Below are 23,158 nucleotides of genomic sequence, written 5' to 3' on the forward strand. Positions count from 1 at the left end.
TTAGTTTGGAAAAAAGAAGATCAAGGGGGGACATGATAGCGGTTTTCAAATATCTAAAAGGGTGTCACAAGGAGGAAGGAGAAAATTTGTTCCTCTTGGTTTCTGAGGACAGGACAAGGAGTAATGGGCTTAAAGTGCAGCAAGGGAGGTTTAGATTGGACATTAGGAAAAAATTCCTAACTGTCAGGGTGGTCAAATATTGGAATAAATTGCCAAGGGAGGTGGTGGAATCTCCCTCTCTGGAGATATTTAAGAACAGGTTAGATAGACATCTGTCAGGGATGGTGTAGACGGAGCTTGGTTCTGCCTTGAGGGCGGGGGGCTGGACTCGATGACCTCTCGAGGTCCCTTCCAGTCCTATGATTCTATGATTCGTGAAAAAGCAAATCGCTTTTTCGATGCGCTTTTGCTGTGTGGATGCTCTCTTTCGAAAAGTTTTTCTGGAAGATCTCCGAAAAGATAGTCTGAAGAGAAAATCAACATTCCACTTGTTGCATCTGACTCAGATGATAAAAATGAACATGCAGTGGTCTGCACTGTTTTGGCAGAACAAGAAGTATGCCAGAGTGGTCTTGCAGGCTCTGAGGTTTAACATTGTTTTGTTTTTGAGTGCAGTTGTGTAAAAGAATTTACATTTGTAAGTTGCACTTTTATGATAGGGATTTTACTACAGTACTTTTATGAGGCATTGAAAAATATTCTTTTTGCATTTTTCAATTCAAATATTTGTAATCTAAAGTGAGCCCTATACACTTTGTATTCTGTCTTTTAATTGAAATCAATGTATGAAAATATAGAAAAACATCCAAAATATTTAATACATTTCAATCAATAGTTTGTATTTTACTAGTGCAATTAAAACTGATTGTGATTCATTTTTTTGAGTTGATCATGTGAGTTAATTGCAATTAATGGACAGTCTTGGATAATTTTTTACTGATGCTGGATAAACTCAAAATGATTAGTGTACTATCATTGCATCATATTCTATAGTGTTGTTTTTTCTGCGTTAGAGCCCACACATTACCAAAAGGAATCAAAATACATTTTTAAAGACCATTTGTTTGGTTTTAGATGTCTTGTGGTTGCTGAGTCATCCTCCTTCTGAGCTTTTATTTATTTATTTGAAAAACATTGACAGAACGTTGCTGAAACAGATATATTTATTATGATTTTTTCAGTGGTATTTATACTTTCGCTTGTGAGTATCCCAAAAGTATTCCTCATCTCTTTTAAGAAAATAAGAATGGCTATAACGGGTCCATCTAGCCCAATATTTTGCCAGATGCTTCAGAGGGAAAAAACAGAACAGGCAAGCATCAAGTGTTCCATCGCCTATTGTCTGCTCTCAGCTTCTGGCAAATAGATGGTAGGGACACTCACAGCATGGCCTTACATTCCTACCCGTCCTGAGTAATAGCCATTGATGGGCCTACACTTCATGAATTTATCTATTCCTTTCTTGAACTCTGTTATAATTCTGGCCTTCTCTGAAAAGTTTTAGTCTTATTAATCTCTCCTCATACAGAAGAAATTCCATACCATTAATCATTTTTGTTGCCCTTCTCTGTACCTTTTCCAATTCCAATATCTTTTTTGAGATGGGATGACCAGGTCTAATTGCAATTTTCAAGATGTGGGTGTGCCATGGATTTACATAGAGGCATGGTATTTTCTATCTTTAATTATCTATGCCTGTCCTAATTGCTCCTAACATTAGCTTTCTTGACTGCTGCTGCAAATTGAATGGATGTTTCCAGAAAGTGATCCACAATTACTCCAAAAACTTTGTTTTTGAATGGTAACAGCTAATTTAGACTCCATCATTCTGCATGTGTAGTTGGGATTATGTTTTCAAATGTGCAGTGTTTTAAAGTTATTAACATTATCATTCTGTTGCTCGCACAGCCAAATTTGTGAGATCCCCCTTGTTTACCTTTTTCCCCAGATACTTTGTGAATAAGCTAAACAGCATTGGTCCTGCTTCAGACTCCCTAGTGGACACCTCTCTTTACCTCTCTCCATTTCGAACGCTGATCATTTATTCCTATCCTTTGTTTCCTATCTTTTAGCCACTTACTGATCTATGAGAGGACCTTTCCTGTTATCCCATGACTGCTTCCTTTCCTAAAGAGCTTTTGGTGAGAAACCTTTCTGAAACTCTAAATACACTATATCCCCTCAATCATCTGTGTCCACATGTTTGTTGACCCCGTCAGGGAATTCTAATAGATTGGTAAGGCATCATTTCCATTTAGAAAGGCCATGTTGGCTCTTCACCAACAAAATGTGTTCATCTCTATCATCCTTGAGTGCTTCTGCAGCACCTCGATCATCTAGTGGCTCCACTGATTGTTTAGCAGGCTTCTAGCACGTAATGTACTTAAATTTTTGTTTGCTGTTTTCATGCTGTTTTATTGGCTTGCATGATGGTCTCGCCTATATTTATAACTGCATTTATTAGTGTATTATTCCTCACTGAGTCCTAGAAGGCTTGAGGGATACAGTGGCCACTGTAATTGTTGTGATTTCAGAAGTAAGCATTGCTGGAGTTCTGAGAGTGAGAAACAGGCTGCTAGAATTCTGTTACAAGTATATGTTCAATATTGTTTTATGTAGCTGGACTTTTACCACCACGTGACCCATCAGATAGTTGAATTGTATATATCATGGTATGATTCCTTTGTGCATACGTGTCTGGCTATTGTTTGCAGTCTTCTGTTGCTCACCTCTGTATAAATTTCAAGTATAACAGCTTTGACTGAAGACTTCCTGCTACTGCATTGCTTCACTGTACGATCCACTTTTAATTAGAGCTGCTGACACCTCATGAAAGCATTTGAAAAACATTTTGCTTACAGGAACAATTCTACTGACATTTTCTTTCCTATCTTTTCATTGCAAGTAGCATTTGCATGAAAACAGGGTCTCTGTTATTGAGAGTTCACAATCCTCAGTTTGACAACATAATCAGATTAGCGTTCAGCTTTCATAATGGAACTAGATGAAACACCCCTGCTTTTTCTCACTAACCTGAAAATCCAGGCCCAGTTTAATGAGTTTAAAGCAAGTATGGCTCAAGTCATAGTTCTGAGTGGAAACCAGGCAAAATTAAAAATGAAATTTGAGGGGTTCATAGGAGAACCACCTTATGTAATTCCATCTCTGATCAGTGTGATCCTAATAATCTCTGCTGCAGCTAAGGCAAGGAGTACACAATGGGAAAATTCAAACTAAGGTATGCAATTCCAGCTTTGTGACTAGCATAGTTGGAGTCAACATACCTTAGTTTGATTTACTGCAGGGGGTTTCCATCAAACTCCCTCACGCCTCATAACGTGGTGCAATACCCAAGTTGATGGGAGCATCATCAGCAGTTGATTTAGCGTGTCCTTACTAGACCTGTTGAATCCATCTCCAGGAGATTGATCTCTGGAATGTCAGTTTCTCAATAAGTGTAGATAAGGCCAAAAAATTCTGATGTCTTTGTAGGCTAGGATTTTAAGTGAGGTATAAGCAGCAGAAGTAGATGAACTGGTGTTATGCATAAGAGACTCTCATAGTTTTAAAAAAGTGTTGGGATGGATGGAAAGAGTTGGGGAAGGAATTACACAAAATGTGATCTATGTAAATAAAATTGCCTCTGCCTTCTTTTAATTTAGAAATCCCTAATTGTTTATGCAGAACACAGATACATGAATATGCACGGTCCTGTAACCTATGGTGAATATAGGAATTCTCCAGTCCTCCCATGTGAAGATATTTGATAGTGTAAAAGTGTTTCTTCTTTTGCTCTTTAAAAGTATTTGTTTATTAATTCACACATGCATACTTTCTTTTCCTCCTTTCTAAACTGTATCAGGTGTTAATACTTTCTGAGATCTGAAGTGCAGATTAGTGCAGCTTTTAGCACTCAGTTGAACCACCTGGATTCTATTGGTCCCACAATGAGGATGGTATTTTATTTTTAAGTATGTTTTATATTGTTGTTTGGAGTGCCATCTGTGTTTTCTTCCAAGTAACTTTTAAAAAGAAACTTAGATTGGTTACTGTTGTTGCATAATCTTTTCCCCGTGACTGTTTTTAATTATGCAGTAGCAGAAAATAGAAAAGGTGAGGTTTTTTTTAAATGTCTCTCTGCTTAGAGAACTTTCAGTAATAGTATTGGAATGGCAGTGATATAAATCACTGCCAAAGCAAGCACGTCTATATCTATATCTGTAGCTATCTCTTACTGCTATTCCAATAAATTGGAAATTTGTTCATCCATTTTTACCATAGTGAACACTATACTTAAAAGATTACGAAACAATGTCAATATTTAGAAGTTCCTGTGTCTATTTTGAAATTATAGAACGGTGTCCTATTTTTGCAGTGTTTTAGAATATTTGACTGGTGTACTTCCATGCTGCTGTACATTTTTATTTATTTATTTATTTATTTATTTATTTCAAGAATCAGCTATCAGGATGTAAACAAGTTTTTCTGTAACGTGTCTCCTGTCAAGCTCTGGACTTGATCCTATAGACTCTTACGTCAGTAATGGTTGCATGAATGGACCCTGTGACAATAGCAAAAATGTAAACAATAACTCTTTTATCATTTCTTTTATCTTAATGAAGTATAAATTTCTTCTAAATATAATTGACACCACATAAATGCTAACTTTAATAAATATTAACAATTTCTCCCTTTTCTCTTTATTTTACAAATAAAGATGGAGAACAGTTTGCAAAGAACAGGTATTTTGGCCATTAGAAGATTTCACTGTACTATTTTGTGAAGTACTCTGATATTAAGATGAAATGTGCCATATAAGGCCATGTCTACGCTACATGGAAGGTCGATGCTGCCACAGTCAATCTTCTGGGGTTCAATTTAGCAGGTCTAGTGAGCTGAGAGGGTGTTTCTATCAGCGCCGGTATTCCTGCTCTTCACGAGGAGTAAGGGAAGCAGATGGGAGTGTTTGTCTCAGTCAACCCACCCACTGTATAGACAGTGATTTTAAGATTCATCAACTCCAGCTACATAATTAATGTAGCTGAAGTTACATATCTTAAGTTGACCTTCCCATTTATTGTAGATGTGCCCTAAGAGTGAAGTGTTAGCATAAATTCATCCAATAATTAACATAAAATTTTAACTTCTTTAACAAATGCACCTGTTAATTATTTTGTGAATGGGGGAAAAAAACTAAATTACTTGTCTAAAAATGATTTTAAAACAATGTAACTCTTAATTTTTAGATTTTCCAGTATAGTTAGTATTAGTCCGTTTTGGAACTATTGAAAATAAATTGCCCTAATAGTTTTAATGTTCTGTATTAAATCAAGATATGTATTTGTGTATTTTCTATTTTAAAAAAAAAACCCAGTGGTGCTATAAATATATGGAAATGCTTTCAAAAGTTTTATTTTGTGTACATACTCTAAAATACGTTGTTTTATGTCAGGAAAATTCAGGTTGAGAGCTCCTGAAATGGTTTAGTTGTTGTAAGAAGAAACTCAAAGATAGTGACTATTTAATGTAAAATTTCTTGACAGTGGAGTGGTACAATAGATAATTATTAGTAGGGGAAAAACTCTTTTCTATAAAAATGTGTGCGTTCTTTGTTTACATGTTGTATGTCTTTTTTGTGTACATAGTTTTAAAAAATGGTTCATGGAGTAAGTATTATCAAGGGTCAATGCAGGAAGTATTATGTTGGCATATTCTAAAGTAGTATATTTTCACTGGCTCTTGCAAGTGAAGCAGAATGAATAACCATATTTCCTTTTCATGTCTGTTTTATCACTACAAACTGGATTATATTCCTATTTGGTAGCTACTGAAAAAATTGCTGCAGCACCACTTGTAACATCTATGAGACTCTGGCAGCTCTGTTAATTCCTGCGATAGAGCTGCACAGTGACATTCCTTTCTTTTTTTCTAACAGTATCCTGTTAAATACTTAAATATCTGATGCATCTTCCTGCAGCTCCATTTGTTTGATTAGTATTACGATGGCATGACAAGGCAATATATCAGTAGTAATCGATCTGATTAGTATGGAGATGATATAAACACAGATTGTATTGATGTTTAATAGCACAGGCACGCAGGTGCTGTAAATATTATAGATGATTTTGTATGCTGCAAGAAAGGTCTCTATAATAAAGAAGCAACTCAGCAGATTTTTGAGCCAGAATCTTTTTTTGCCAAATTCCATGGTAGATCTTAAATAGCATATGACTCAGCCGTGTTGGATATAGTGTCAGATGAGCTGCACAAACTGTTTTTAATTGGTTCTCAAAATATGCACACATTTTCACAAAGCAGGTATTAATCTCTACTAAAATTATTTACATTAACAGTTTATTGCAACACCATGATAAATATTGCACTGTAGATTTACATGAAAACAAATGCCTTGTCTTTGTCTTCATACTATATTCCATTTCCTATTTCCACTTCTATATCTTGATCTGTAGAATATTTTTCACATGAGCAGAAACATTCTTTCCCCTCTCTTCTTCCGTTCCTCTGTCCCCATCTTAAGAATTAACCTATTCTTCCCCAAACCATACACCAGCGCATTTGAAGCAGCAGTGCACATGTTTGACATTCATACAGCATTATCCTTCTAAGCCTCTTCAACAAACCTTTAAGCTCTTTATATCTATCACTCAACAATTGTGGGGCAAAACTAACTCCACCCGGAGCTATTGAAATGAGTCCAGCCTCCTACAGCAATCAGGCACACACTACTAGATACGTGTCCACTTCCGTAGGCTTTTTCATAATATTCCACTGTCCGAAATATGCAAGGTGGCCAGTTGGGCATCAGCCCTTATGTTTGCTAAGCATTACATTCTCATGCAGGGGCCATCTTTGGACACCAGCTTCAGTAGAACAGTCTTGCCAGAAGCTTTCTTACAAGATCCAAAATTGAGTACTCACAGTGACATCTCTCAAAGGAGAAGAGATTCCTCACCCTGTGCAGTAACTGATGTTCTTTGAGATGTGTGTCTCTCGGGGTGTCCATCAGAAGCAGGGACCCTGCTAAACAACCAGTGAGTCCCTTAGATGATCAAGATGCTAAAGAAGCATTCAAAGATGATAAAGTCATTGCAAAGAAGCTAAACTAATTCTTTGCTTCAATCTTCATGGCTGAGGATATTGGGGAGATTCCCAAATCTGAGCTTATTCTTTTTAGGTGACAAGTCTGAGGAATTGTCTCCGATCGAGGTATCAATAGAGGAGGTTTTGGAACAAATTGCTAAATTTAACAGTAACAAGTCACCGGGACCACGAGTGACTTCTGAAAGAACTCAAATGTGAAAATGAGGGAAGGTCCTTCCATGGATTGATAACTGGTTAAAAGACAGGAAACAAAGAGTAGGAATAAACAGTAAGTTTTCAAAGTGGAGAGAGGTGACTGGTGGTGTCTCCCAAGGGTCTGTCCGGGGACCAATCCTATTCAGCTTACTTATAAATGATCTGGAGAAAGGGGTAAACAGTAAGATGGCAAAATTTGCAGATGATACCAAACTGCTCAAGGTAGTTTAAATCAAAGCAGACTGTGAAGAGCTTCAAAAAGATGTCACTAGACTAAGTGATTGGACTACAAAATGGCAAGTGAAATGTAATGTTGATAAGTGTGAAGTAATGCACATTGGAAAAAATAATCCTAACTATACATACAATATGATGGGGACTAATTTAGCTAAACTACTCAAGAGAGCGATCTTGGAATCATTGTGGATAGTTTTCTGGAAACATCCACTCAGTGTTCAGTAGCAGTCAAACAAGCAAACAAAATGTTATTAATCATTAAAAAAGGGATAGAGAATAAGACGGAGAATATCTTATTGCTGCTATATAAAGCCATGGTAGGCCCGCATCTTGAATACTGCGTACAGGTGTTGTCTCATCTCAAAAAAGATATATTGGCATTGGGAAAGGTTCAGAGAAGGGCAACAAAAATGATTAGGAGTTTGAAATGGGTACCATATGAAGAGAGAGATAAAAGAGACTGGGATTTTTCAGTTTAGAAAAGAGGAGACTAAATTGGGAGGGATGACAGAGGTCTATAAAATCATGAGTGGTGTGGAGAAAGTGAATAAGGAAAGGTTATTTACTTGTTCCCACAATATCGAAACTAGGGGTCACCGGACAGCAGGTTTAAAACAAACAAAAGGAAGTTTTTCTTCACGCAGCACATAGTCAACCTGTGGAACTCCTTGCCAGAGGATGTTGTGAAGATTAGGACTTTAACAGGGTTCAAAAAAGGGCTAGATAAATTCATGGAGGTTAGGTTAATCAATGGCTACTAGCCAGGATGGGTAGGAATGGTTGTCCCTAGCCTCTGTCTAGAAATGGTTGACATGAGAGGGATCACGTGAAGATCACTACTACCTGCCCTTCTCCCAGGTACTTCAGATTGTGGGGCATGCTCCTTTGTAGAGATGAAACTGAGGAGTCTGTGCCGTGAACACCCTATTGAAGCACTGGCAGGTCATGAGGTTGGCTTCTCATGTGGGCGGCCAGCATAGGAACTGCTGTGAAAATCTCCAATCAAAGGTACAGGGACAGCTTGACCTGGAATGGAGCATGGATAGGAACACACATTTCAAAGAATGCCAGTTAGTATACAGTGTGAGTAACTTCCTCTTCTGAAAATCAAAGTTCAGGCCCTTCTTCCCCCCCACTACATGACAGACACAAAAATAATATATCCATGCTGTCATCTGTATTCTCTGCACTTGAATTTTTCTCATTTCTTACTACTATCAAGCAGTATACTTAAGAGAAATTGGAAAGGGTGATTTTTCCCTTAGTTCTGACAGTGTCTTGGCACGGTGCCCACAAACCCCGAACAAGAAAATCCAGATTAAAATTTTACTTTAAAAATGTTACTGTGGTTCAAATCTGTCTGCTATTAGGGGAGACAGAAGCAAGTCCCAAACTGCCAACCCCAGAAAAAGTATTGGTTTGTAAAATTGGAATTTGTGTGTGAGGTGGAAGTGAAAATAAAAACCACTTCAGGGCCAGCATTTACTAAGGCCTACAGCTATGTAAAAGTGTTTTGAAATTTAATATTTTTCTTTCTGAGGTTCCGTATTGATCTTTTTACATTCAGGGGACATGACCAGAGCTGGCTTGTAGTTACTGTACTTCAACATCTGAAAAATCTTCTATTTTTAATAAACAAAGAATGTGTAAATAATGGAAGTAAAAACACCTTTTGAATCCTGTATTACATTGGTTAGCTCGACATTTTAAATAGAAAGCTTTTTTCTTTGCTACAAAATTATTTGGAAACCGCTGCAGCTGAGGTTTGGTTTCTGTTTTGTATAATTACATTGAAAATAGTGACTGAACAGAAGAGTGTATCCTTCACGTTCTTATAACCATCCTTAGCATGGCATTTTTGGGTCCCTCCCCCAACTTCTAGAAAACTGTGCTCAGTAAATCTTATTATATTAATTTTGGAGGTGGGATAGACATGCTATATTGATGTTATGGCAGTGTTCATTTTAATAGGACAGTTTAGGCCTTCATTTTTAAATGTTGCTGTAAAGCATAACATTTATTTAATTTTTCTGTTTTGATTTCATGTGACTCAGGTTCATACACAAGACTGCAAAAATTGTTACTTTTTAGAATTATTTAACTAGCATACCTCACCAGTTTTGTGTCAATAGGTCTCATTTTCATATTACACTCTTTCACTGTGTCTACATTGGCACTCCTTTCCGGAAAAGGGATGCTAATGAGACGCTTCGGAATTGCAAATTCCACGGGGGATTTAAATATCCGGAAGATCCCTTATTCCTACCTTCAAGTAGGATATTTAAATTCCTACTTGAAAGTAGGAATAAGGGATCTTGCGGAAAAGGGCTTATTTTCCGCAAGATCCCGTCTAGACTGGCGCTTTTCTCCGGCAAAACCCCGAGCTGGAAAAAAGCGGCAGCCATGTTCATGCAAATGCCGCAGGGGATATTTAAATCCCCCGCGGAATTTGCAATTCCGAAGTGTCTCATTAGCATCCCTTTTACGGAAAAGGGTGCCAGTGTAGACACAGCCTTTCTGTTTATGTAGAATATTGAGAGAGAGCGAGAGAGAGTGCACAAGTGCTTGTTACAACAAGAACAATGTTTTTTTATTTCAGGTTTAAAAGTGACTGTTAAATATCTTGATTTCATCTTATTAGAGTGATAATACTTTCAAAAGTTATTACAACAAATTGTTTTCAGCATAGATTTTTATGTCAAACGTAGGTGATGCTATGACAGTGATTTACGTAAACTTACTTATTGCAGATGATTCCTCTCCTCTACCTTCTCCCAAGGATTTCAGGTATTAGTAGAGTCCCTTAGTGTGGGTAGGAATGCATCAAAGAATCCTTTTGCTCCATTATTCTGAAAAACAAAGAATCTAGGGAACTAACTGCAGTGCAGGTGCTTACTTGGCTCTTGACCTCTTGCACAATAGTCCCTTGTACATGTGTATCTCTGCCCTACTGACCCTCCAACCCAGATTTTGATTTTTCACCATGATTCTTGGTCTGGCAGATTGACAAGCCTTATTTAGGCTCAAGATGAAATGTTGTTCTGTTTGTGCATGCACATGAGTTTTAGGACTTTTACAAAGGTAAATGACATTTTCCTACACAATTGTTTGAGGATTAAATATTATAATACACATTTTGGTCCATTCAAACACGCTTAGAATGCTTGTCATGTGTGGAAGATATGAAAGCTTGAGAGAGGTACTGGAACAGGTGATGGACCCAGAAAGAGAGGAAGTAGAATTGACAGTGCTACTGCTGGAATGCCTGCAGTCACTCTTGTCCAAATTCCAGATGTGCATGAGAGTCTGCAGCATGTTCTGGGAAGTGAGTGGTGATGTAGATTCCTTCACAGAGGTTCCCTTTGGCTTTCATTGCTCCTGAGTATGGTTGGTTGCTCCTGATGTATATACTTTCAGTAACTTTTAAAAAGGGATAATATGTTATTGATACCAAGACCTTTCAGATGCACATTGCAGCCTTTGATGGATCAACATATGCTTCAGGAACAACATCACAAGTACAGTTTGTCCCTCAGATTCTGAGCCAGGTGCTACTTCCCTAACACTGAAGAATACCAGTTCTCTCTGTGTGTATTATATTCATCTGTTCATCCATCCATCCATATGCCTAGGAAAGTAACACAAACTATTAAGATCACATAATGACACACCCCCACCCACCCAAAATCTTATTAGAAGGTGAGAGGAAAATCTCTGACATTTATTGGCACCATCATGATGTCCATGAAGTTATCAGTAGCACTCTCTATAAGCCATTCTTCTTGGAGGAGTCTCCCTGTGAGTGCTCCATTTTAGGTGTCTTGGCATGCTGTGCTTTGGATCATATATTTATATCAGTAGTGCCTGATTCCCGCTGCTCTGAACGGTTATCTCTTGTGCGCAGCCAATCATCCCCAGGTCCTTCTCTATTGCCTTTGGCTTGAGTCAGAGCAACAACAGTGCCTTTTCAATTCCATAAATAATTCCTAATCCTTCCAATTTCTTCCATATTTAAAAAAAAAACGTAGTCTTCTCCCTGTCCCTTGGCTTCCTGCCATCAGTAATAGGGAAGTTAAAAATAAATGGGCTACTTCATTTTTTCTCCAGAGCTGGCCCTTCCCCTGGCATACCTGTTTCCCCTGACCTGCATGTTCTTGATGCCTGTTTCAAGTGGCCACACTCAGTGCGTTTGCTATCTGATGCGGGTTAATGCTTTGTGGTTTTATTGCAATAGGGAAAAAATACTAGCAACTTTGATAAAATATTAAATGATGATACCGTTAATGAGTAAATTTATCAAAATAATTACTTTTAATAAATATAGAAAAATACTTCACAAGATAATGTTATAATTCAGTATTTATAGAGTTGCATTTTACTCAAAAGTATAGAAAATTAAAAGTTGACTTTGGAACTTCATTTAAAATATAGTTGTAGATAAATAGTTAGGAGTGTCATTAATATTATTGAAAAGTGCCTAGCTTCACTTGTTTTCATCAGTCCGTCCCATTATTGCAAAACTTTCCCAAGGGATTCATTTCAAAATGCAGTTGGAGTAAAGAAAACAAAAGTAGTGTTGAGATATATTGTTGGGAAGCTGAAGTGTAAATAAAAAGTGAATCAAAAAATAACTCTGCTGTTCAGCTCATAACTTCAGTTCAGTAACTCCCAAAGTTACTTCATGCTTACTTAGGGTACGTCTAGACTACATGCCTCTGTCGCCAGAGGCTTGTAGATTAGGCTACCCGACATAGTAAAATGAAGCGGCGATTTAAATAATCAGGAGGTTTACCTGGGTGGTCGACAAATACCTTTGATGTCGACACCCGCACGTCCAGAATATCGCGCTGAGCCGACAAACAGCTGATCGCCGCTTCATTTTACTATGTCGGGTAGCCTAATCTACCAGCCTCTGGCGACAGAGGCATATAGTCTAGACGTACCCTTAGTATGCTGCTGCTTCTTTCCATTTAGCAGTATTCACCAGGTTTATTTTTTTTTTCTTTTAAAACTTTTCCTAAATTTAGCTTTATTTTTTCAGAGTGAAAATACCCATTGACTGCACTGTATTCACAAATCCTTTTAGTTGTCTCATCTACGTACTTGAAAAAAATTCCTCTTAATTGTCCTTCCTCCTTGTCTTCACTCACTGTTCCTCCCTCATTAATTCTTTTCCAAGTTGGAAAGTTTGCACATATACTTAAACTTTTGCTTCCTTACATCAGTAATGTTTGTATCTATTTCCAGATTCCATCCTGATGTGGAATTCTCTCAACCATTTTGTTGCAAATATATTTCTAGAATTTTTCTTATTTACTTTGGCAGTAGTGTTGTCAGTTGCAACAGTTAATGAGACATGATCTTAACAGAAAGTTGTCAGTGATTTGATTGGCATCATGAAATAGTTCTTAAGATAGTCAGCTGCAATTGAAGTCCTTAAAACCGTCCGATAAGCTGGATCCTGCAACGGGGCTGACATTCTGTCTCTAGAACAGCAAATACATAAGCAAAAGTGCATAACTTTAAGAATATGCATCGACCCATTGACTTAATTCGGATTGTTCAGATGTTTTATAGTTAAGCATGCTTGTATACATGCTTTGCTGATATATGGGCAGACAGCTGAGCACGTTGGAAGATGGAACCTCTGTTTCTTAGTTTATTTATAATAATTTTTAATAATGTTGGGTGGAGCTGGAAGTTTGTTTAAGGTAAAATGATTTGTTGTATTTGGTTGACTTTTAATTCATTGTTTCACTGAAATTTCCCTCTAAATGAAGGAGAACGTTTTGGTGACACTTTTGTTTGACCCTCTGCAGTGTAGTGTTTCAACAGTAGATATTAAAGCAAATGTTTACAACATAGCTATTTTTAACCTTTTCAAAGAAACAGTCAAACATCAAAGTTTGAATACAGTTCATTATTTGGCACAGACTTATAGATCTCACAGTGCGGGCAATGCCCACTCCAATCTGTCTTGATACTTGACTGTTTTCCAACAGGTTGCTTCTAAATCACTCAGTGTAAAGTATCAGATCTCAGAAGTGGAAACCTGGATGATTTTCCATAGACACTGCCTCTCCCCCCCCCCCCCCCCATAACTGTAGTTACATGTCTCTTACTGAAGCGTATACCCGTGATAAAGACTTTCTCATTCAAAATTTAAGGTGCTGTTTGTATGTGGTGCTCGCTTGGGAGAATGGCTACGCTACATTGTGTGGTTATGAAGCGACAATAGGACTTTACTTTAACCTAGTCATGCTATTAATCAGAAGTTACTGAAAAGTGTTTTAAATTCCAAAACTTTTACAGGTTTCCTTAAAAACAGTGGGTTATGATTCAAGCTTGTTTGGTGTGTGATGGAATGTTGTTGAATGAAGTGTCTCCTAGCAGCTCTAGCGTTAGACCATATGTTGCTTCGTGAAGAGCTGTACAAACATAAGATCTTAACCAGGGAAAGTGGGAGGGTGGGTTATTTTCTACAACTTCCTCCTTAGACTTGTTCTGGTTTGCATTTTGAAATATAAGGTTGTGAGGGATTTTGTTTGTTTGCTGTAATTTCACTTTGTAATCAGAAGTGATTCACATTCTGTTGTGATCTTCCAAAATGCCTCCTGTTAAGTGTGGTTCACAGTTAACGCCAATTGCTGTTTTGTGGAATTAAGATCAGTCAAAACTTGCTGGATCACACTTGGAAATTGGGCTCCAGGTATAGATCTTTTTGAAAAATTTGGGACTGTAAATCAGGTATAATAGTACACAAGATGTTGCTCAGATAAAATGTTATATTTTACTTGATTTTTTTTAAAAAAATGATTGTGTAAGAAGACACAATGTATATTAATTTATCTTCAGTTTAACATTTAACACGCACTAGGCTTTGAGACCCTGTTGTCTTACTTAGGAAGCTCAAGTGGCACCCAAAGCTGAACCTGCAAAAACATTTGGAGTCCAGTTGTTTTACATATGGCCCACAAACATCAGAAGAACGTTCTCCACACTTAAAACTGGGCAGAATATGTTGTTATGGTTATTAGAAAGTGTAACTGGTTAACCATGTATGCAATGAGCCTGGACCCATTGGTTAACATTAATAGTTAAATACAGGCTTCAGGTATGCTGCCTGCCCCCTCACATTGCTGCTTCTGTATCAGAGGCAGCAGCGCAGGAGGGGCAAGTGGGAGCCAGTATGCGCAGGGAACCATCTTAAAAGCCAGTTCCTGGTGCCCAGAAAGCCAGCTGCTGCTCTGCGTATAACCATGAAATGTTCAGCGGTTACAAGATTACTTAAAAGCATTTTAATTTCCCTAATTTGTATTAAAGTAAGCTTTACAAGTGCCAACCAAGATTCGGGACAAACTGTGCTAGGTGCTTTATGGACACAAACAAATACTAAGAGACACACCTTGTTCCAAAGAATGTCTCTACTGGGTCAGACCAAAGGTCCAGCTAGCCCAGTATCCTATCTTCTGACGGTGGCCAATGCCAGGTGCTTTAAAAGGAATGAACAGAACTGATAATGATCAGTTGATCATCCCCTGTTGCCTATTCCCAGCTTCTGCAAGCAGAAGCTAGGGACACCACCCCTGCCCACCCAGGTTAAACCTGACAAGATAAAGGATGCAGAATGCCTTATAGACACTTTTATTCTGACAGTCACATAATTTAATTATTCATTATCTAACCAAGCTGTCCACTTGCCCATAGAAAAAGCTCCTGGGTAAACCCCCTTCTAGCCTGCTGCAGAACCTACATTTTCCAACTCCCCAGGTTAACCTTCTGGCACTTATGGTTATGAAGATCCTGCATACTGCTAGCTAGAAACTGAGAAAAGGGAACTAAGGTGAAAGTTCTAGTGAAGTACTTTTCACAAATAACTGGTGAAGTACTTTTCACAAATAACTTTGTATTTTGTTTCTTCCAAATAATTACATAAAAAAAATCTTGAATATTTCTATAGAGGAAATTTCTTCTCCATTGGTATATTCTATATAGTCTGCATTAAATGTTTTCTCGATCTCCTGTTGGAACAGGTCTGTACAAACCTACAAAGAATTAAGTTTTAGTGGTAGACGTTGCCTGGACTGTAACCCAGTTTAGCAATCAAATATGGACCTCTTAGTTTTCTGAACTCCATATTACTGAATGTTTCTCAGTATTTTAACTTTTTTAGATAATGAGGGCACATCTTCATATGGCATTTTAATAGCAACACTGAATGGCCAGAGGGAAGAAATAATATCCTTAGGAAGCAACAAGTCAGTCTATTGAATGTTTCTGAACTGATTTCTGAACCTTTAAATAAGTCAAATTCACAACCCTAAACTTCAAATGATATTTTAATTGTTTCATATTGGATTTTTATAAAGCATTGAAATGGGCAGTTATGAAAGACACTTCATCTGTCCAATGATGTTAATATGCATCAGTGACGACACAACCACAGAATATGTGAGAACCTTTACAATCTTATAGTACAGGCAGTCCCCGGGGTACGTTCAAGATAGGGACTGTAGGTTTGTTCTTAAGTTGAATTTGTTTGTAAGTTGGAATTGGCGTCCAGATTCAGCCGCTGCTGAAACTGACCAGCGGCTGACTACAGGAAGCCTGAGGCAGAGTTGCTCTGCCCTGGGCTTCCTGGAATCAGCCGCTGATCAGTTTCAACAGCGGCTGAATTTGGACGCCTGGGACAGAGCAGCTGGGGCGCTGCCAGGTAGGTCCCCGCAGCGCCGCACCTCAGTGCTGTGGGGACCAACCCGGCAGCACCCCAGTTGCTCTACCGCAGGTGTCCCCAAGTCAGCCGCTGCTGAAACTGATCAGCGGCTGATTCCAGGAAGCCGGGGCAGAGCAACTCTGCCTCGGGCTTCCTGTAGTCAGCCACTGGTCAGTTTCAGCAGCGGCTGACTTGGGGACACCTGGGGCACAGCAGCTGGGATGCTGGCAGGTTGGTCCAGTAGCGCCGAGGAGCGGCGCTGCGGGACCAACCCGGCAGCGCCCCAGCTGCTCTACCCCAGGCGTCATTGGCGAGAAAAGCCTGGTCTGCTTGGGGGGGGGGAAGCACACTAGCTGCGCGCCCCCCCCCCCCAGCAGACCAGGGAGACGCGGGTGGCGGGACCGCCGAGACGCGCCGCGGTCCCGCCCGCATCCTCCGCGGCTTTGCTTCGCGTCTCCCTGGTCTGCTGGGGGGGAGCAGCTTTTCTCGCCCTGGAGGACGCGGGAGGCGGGACCGCGGCACATCTGGGAGTCCCGCCACTCCCGTCCTCCGGGGCGAGAAAAGCCCCATTCGTAACTGCGGATCCGACATAAGTCGGATCCGCCTAACTCGGGGACTGCCTGTATACCAGAAATCTGAACATTTAGTACCAAACTGCATCTGACCATTCCCTTGTGCCAATGGGCTTAAATTGCAGCAAGGGAGGTTTAGGTTGGATATTAGGAAAAGCTTCACAATGTCAGGGTGTTTACACACTGGAATAAATTGTCTAGGAAGGCTGTGGAATCTCCATCACTGGAGATATTTAAGAGCAGTTTAGATAGACATATGTCAGGGATGATCTAGACACTGCTTAGCCTTGCCATGCGGCAGGGGTCTGGACTTGATCTCTTGAGGTCCCTTCAAGTTCTAGTATTCTATTATTCTAATTATTCTAAACTGGAATCAATTACAATGCAATTTTAATGAAGATTGTCACTTTTCAGGGTGGAATCACCTATCTGGCGTGTAATTGCTACTGAATTCCATGGAGATTAGTATAGTAGTATGTATATTGTGTATATATAGTGGATTAGTATATTAGCATGCTGTTTCTAATAAAAATAGCAAACTGAAAACTTCATGAATCCAAAAGAATGGTTCCTTTATGATGTGGCTCTCAAAGAAGGCTGTCTTACCTATGCTCCAAATAGACAAAACTTAATTATATGTAGAGAACTTTCATGCAGCATGGTCACCAAACCTTAGGAACACAGTTCAAGAAAGCAGGGATCAAAGTAGCACCTCCACAGGACTTATAGGGAAATAGGTTTGTTTTTTCTCAGTAACATGGTAGCATAAAAGTATAACTGGGCCCAATAATTTACAGGATGTCCCTGGAATCCAAGACAGAGCTGTCATTTAGTGATGGAAAAATGGATTTAAATGAGCTGAAAGCATAGTCACTCACTCCAAATCATCCTATCTTTTCCAAATCTGTGTTGTACATATTTTTCATATAGTAGGCATTATTTCTTCTTCCTGCCCCCAAAACTACATAAGGATGACTTCAGTAAACCTTATACAAGGTGGGACACATAGTTTGTGAAGGTGGTCAGTCATCAAGGAGACAGTATGCTATGTTAAAATTGTCTCTTCTCACCATTGCGAATGACTTTTTTTTTTCCTGCCTCAGAGGGGTGGCCAAGTTAGTCTGTCACAAGTTTTTTTCCTGTTCGTTAAGTTTATGCAAACACCGTTACAGAGATAGTTCGTAATGTTCCCTTGGTACAGTCAATTTATCCCTTATTGAAAAGGCCCTTAACAACATCTACAGAAGAACAGAAAGCCCTTTCAAATTTTGGGGAAAAAACAGATCATAACTGGATTTTTTGGAAAGTAGTTAGTCAATTTTAACAGTTGCTTTAAGTGGAGCTTTACTGTAACCTAATTCAGTACAAGTAACTTCCTCCATCAGTATATAGTTTGTAAATATTTTTTTAAATTCTAATTTTCTTAACAATAAATGGCATTAAGTGATTTGGTTTAATACAGGGACTCTCATAGTTTTATGAGGTTTTATTATATTGAAAGTTTTACAAACAAAATTGTACTTGGGAATATTTAAGAAAGGTATGATTTAAATAGGCAAATGCAGGGACATTTCAAGTTAAGGTTACTTGTTCTGTTGTGCCAACCATTCATGAGGTACTAGATGGAGCTTCAAGCAATGAATGATGTTGCTGTGTACCATATAAAAAACGTATTTCTGTGGATTAATTTGTGCTTTCCAATCTCCTCGTATCTTGGGAGAGCACCTTTCTTTGGTTTCTCCATGGGTCAAGAATTTTTTTTTTTCCGTCTCCTTAGAAGCAATTAAAAGAATTGAAAGTGCATTCTTTCACAGAAGGCTGAAAAGAGCATTGCTAGTTAATTATAGATAAATCTTTCACGTGATTAAAACCTGGAAGTTTTTAGTATTCCAAAATCAGTATCAAACTGATTTCCAGAAAATAAACCAAAAACCAAACAATCCCAAACTTCTATAGAAAGAAAAACTAATTATATTCAACATCCACTTGGTGGAAATGAGCAAATAGGAAAAGAGAAAAAAGTGGACAAAGTGTGTACGCCTTTCCATAAATCATATAAATCTAACCTCAAGTATTCATTTACCAAAAGTTTCATTGGCATAAATCCAAATATATTTATTAATATTTTCAACAATTATTCACAAAATGTAACTTCTAAAAATAGCCACAGCACTGAATGGCACATCTTTTTAAAAAGTACTTTACAAATGTATTTCCATAGTGGAGTATGAAACACTTAGCTTCACAAAATAGTTAAGTCACAAGCAGGGATAGTTTAACGCAGAATAAAAATGCTTCTTTCCATAATGCACCCTCCCCCCATGCTATATTACTCAACAAAGCCACCAAGAGGAGGAATCAATAGTTATCTTGGCCAGTAATAACCAGATATATACATTAAGTTAATGAAGAGGCTGGAACTGATTATATGAATTCCTCTGAGGAATTCTTTGCAGTACAACATCACATATACACAGAAATGACTTTAATCTACCATGATTTCCCTGTAGTCATAAAAGGATGAAGAGGAGAGGATGGTGATTCAAACAAGGAGCATAAGACATGAACCAGTCCAAAGCTTGTCTTTTTCTTTCTTTGTTCTCTTTATCCTCTGCAACACCTGGTTTTCTCCAAGTTTTAGGGGGGGGGACGACCCAAACCTCAAATACCAAATTGTGGGGCACCCTCCACAAGAGGGCAGAGAGAAACACTGGGAGACAAGGGACTGCAGCAGGATCCAGGCCAAACCCTCTTTGCTGTGCCTGCTACTGTATCCCCAGCCTAGCAATGCCCTCATTCGCTTTTTACCTTTAGCCTCAGCTCCACCCCCATCCTGTTCTCCCCACCCCCATTATATCACTAGTCCAAGTTCCTGTGCTAGGCTAACTGTGCACCAATGGAGGGGGAGTATGGACTGATTCCACATCTGGTAATGGGGGAAAAGGATGTGCACCAGTATTCTAATAATTTTTTTTCAGGTACTGACATGTAATATATCCTTGGCACACATTGCCAATGACAGCTGTATATTGTAAAATTAATATATTCATTAAATTAAGCACATAAAACTGTTTTATTTTTTTAAAAAAAGGTCAGAGTTTGTTCTTAGAACATCTTTATCCAAACCATTCATGAGGATCTGCTAATTCATCCAGAATGTTGGGAAGTTAAATTTAGGATCAGAAATTATTTTTACATATTCAGTTCACTTTATATAAATAGAATTTAACATAATTTTGATATGAAAATACCATATAATCTAGACGTAACAGGAAAGATATGTGCGGTCTGGGAAAACAGAACCGCTCCCATGCTTTCCTCAATAGCTCCTTCTACTATGGACTGCTAAAGCCCCCTTTTTTTGTTGTAGTTGTTGTTGTTGTTATTGAACCAAAAAAAAGAACATTAGTGTAAACAGCAGAGTTATTCTCTACTCTTTTAAAGTACCATTATATATAGAAATTAAAGGAAAAAAAGCTGTCTTCCTGATTAATACATGTGAGACATGTACTAATGGAACGTCCTCTGGCATTTTCATGATCTATTCACAGACAAAACTATTGAAGGATCATCCAGGCTGCAGTGCAAACAAATCAGCAACTAATTATCTAACACAGGTTTGGATTTTATTTGTTGACTCCAGAGTAACTTCCTAGTCAGGATTTCTCAGCTAATTAACCATCCTAGTCAGTTCTCTTTGTTTTTGTATATTTCAAATCTGCATTTGTGTGTGTGCAGTCTTGGATCCTAATGCCTGTAGGTGTACGGTTGAAACATAGTAGTCTCAGCGTTCACTGGGGAACCCTTGAGGAAATTTGGCAGAGTTTTAACAATTCTGGATGGCAACTGCTGTTTCCACAGAAGCAAATGTTGGATCTGCAAAAATGAGACAAGGGTCTTTAAAACATTACCGTAAAATAATCACCTGTAAGTGTAAGTTGTTCTGGTTCTGACAATCTGAGGTTAGTTGCCATGGAATCCATAGCTGAAAGAAAGCCTGTATGGCCACTGAAAGGGAAAGTGCACGAAATACCACAACCTGAAAACTAAGTCTCTTTGACATTGACAGCCGTTCACAAAGGAGCTTCTTTGCTTTCGTTCTGTGTCTTTGCATTTTGACTATGTAGTCCCATCAGATTCTTTAGGTATGTGGCAGATTATATTTTAGCTTGAAGCAAAGTAGGTTCCTCTTATTTAGTTTGGTCTCCATTCTTTGGCCCTCATCCGCAGTTACTAGATTACTAGCATCCCTCTGAAAGGATAGACTCTGTATAATCCCATCGTTAAACACTTTTATTTGAGCAAAATTACATAGAGAAGCAAACATTGCAGTCACCACATAAATCCTGATGTTTCAAGCCATGGTCTCCTAGTGGCCAAGAACAGAGTTCCTTGTAACCTTCTAAGACTGACATTTCTGTGGGCAGAAGGATGCAGGAAAACTTGATCTTTCCAGGAGAGGATTTCTGTGTTCAAATCTATTAAATGCATTAGAAGAGCCACTTCATCAGCATGTCCTTGATGCAGATCCTGCTCTTCTGTCAAGAGTTAATCCTATGGAGACATTCCATTCTTGTCCTCTCCCAATATCTCTTTTTAGGTACCCCATTCAATAGACATTTTAGCTTCTACAGTTTGATTTGTCTTTTGAGTACTTCATTTCAGAGTTACTTTAGTATTAACAGAGTATGTTTTCAGTGAGCACAATAACAGTTATAATGCCTCCTTGCATTAGCCACTATTATTAAAGGCTCAATCCAGTATGGTTTAAAGCAAGAAATGATTTGATTTCATTAAACATATTTTCCCTCCTCTTCTAAGCTTGTTTCCTTTTTTTTTCAGTGTGTGTGCTATATAAGCTTTATATTTACACAGCCAGATTGACAAGATTATAAATGAGAACTGTGTGTGGAAGCCTCTAATTTTTCATAAGTAAATGAATTAATTTATCATAGCTGTTGTGTTTTATTGCTGTCTCCATGCCAGACTGGCCAGCTTCTTTATTCCCCCTTTTACCTTCTAAATACTGAATCCATGTCATTGTGTTTGACAGCTTTCTGATTCCCCTGTCAGATGCAATTTGGTGCTAATCACATTTCCTTTGCTTAGTGTCAGTACTACAGGCCATGCATAATATTCCTGTATGTCCACTCACTTACTTGCAACACAGCTGAAATATCTTGGGCATTAATCTGATAGAGCTGCTACATTGAAATGCAAAAATGATGCTTGAGTAGTAAGATAATGTGGTATGGCAGATGTGCAATAGATAAGTGAGGCTAAACTGGTGATCTTTACCAAGCTCTGCTGCATTTTATTTATCTATTTTGAATATTTTTTTAACAAAATGGAGATTATAATCACTACTGGTTCAGTAGATCCAAATAATTTATAACAGAATTTCTTCTCTGTGGTCAGTGTCTGATGATTCATTTTTATTCCTCCCTCTCCCACTTTAAGCAGGTTGTAGAATTTTTTAAATGGAGAGCAAAACGTTACAGATTTCTGACTAGTCAGTGGTAGCTATTTGTCTTTTGAGGGGATTGGAAATGAATTTCAGTATCCTTCATTTAAAATTATTTCTTTGGAGTTTTATGCTTAGTTCTTGAATAGCTCTACAGTTTTCCCATTATAGCTGTCATTTTTAGTGACTAAATATAAATGAATGAGTAAATATTAAAGTTTTATAAATATTGGTAGCCTCCTTGTGATATATGTAGATACTATGGGTGCTCTTAATCTGTTGAACTCCTACCAAACTTAGTATGTAGCACTTATCCAAAGCTATGTTTTGTACAATACATTTTTCCCAATACAGGCAGTCCCCGACTTACGCGGATCTGACTTATGTCGGATCCGCACTTACGAACGGGGCTTTCTCGCCCCGGAGGTCGAGGTGGCGGATTGCTACCTGCGAGCTCCGGGGCGAGAGAGCCCCGTTCGTAAACTGCTCCGGTGCCCCTGGTCTGCTGGAGACCGTCTCCAGCAGACAAGGGGCACCAGGCGGGTTCCCGCGCTTCTGAGGCTTTGCCAGAGCAAAGCCTCAGAAGCGCGGGGAACCGCCGCTGCTGCTGCTTCAGTCCCGGTGCCTGTGGTCTGCTGGGGACCGTCTCCAGCAGACCACAGGCACCCGGACTGAAGCCGCAGCCGCGGCGGGGTCCCGCGCCTCTGAGACTTTGCCAGAGCAAAGCCTCAGAGGCGCGGCACCCCGCTGCTGCTGCGGCTCTGCTCCCCGTGTCCCTGGTCTGCTGGGGGGGGGGGGGGGCGCAGCTAGTGTGCCCACCCCCCCCCAGCAGACCAGGCTTTTGTTCTGGACCCT

The 23,158-nt window shown here is 38.9% G+C and overlaps 1 protein-coding gene across 7 annotated transcripts in view; it reads left to right on the top strand.

The window, feature by feature from the left end:
• Nucleotides 1-23,158, top strand: part of PARD3B (par-3 family cell polarity regulator beta) — a 618,049-nt gene that overhangs the window by 156,403 nt on the left and 438,488 nt on the right. The window contains exon 2 of one of the 7 annotated variants that reach the window (XM_075934325.2): nucleotides 2,073-2,141. The exons of the other annotated variants lie outside the window; for them this stretch is intronic. Coding sequence (XP_075790440.2) covers nucleotides 2,112-2,141 — 30 coding nt within the window. The 5' untranslated portion in view covers nucleotides 2,073-2,111. The remainder of the gene's footprint in view (nucleotides 1-2,072; nucleotides 2,142-23,158) is intronic. 7 annotated transcript variants of the gene reach the window in all.

This window comes from Pelodiscus sinensis, chromosome 7 (assembly GCF_052426305.1).
Source record: "Pelodiscus sinensis isolate ZL-2025 chromosome 7, ASM5242630v1, whole genome shotgun sequence".
In the NCBI taxonomy this organism is placed as follows: Eukaryota; Metazoa; Chordata; order Testudines; family Trionychidae; genus Pelodiscus; species Pelodiscus sinensis.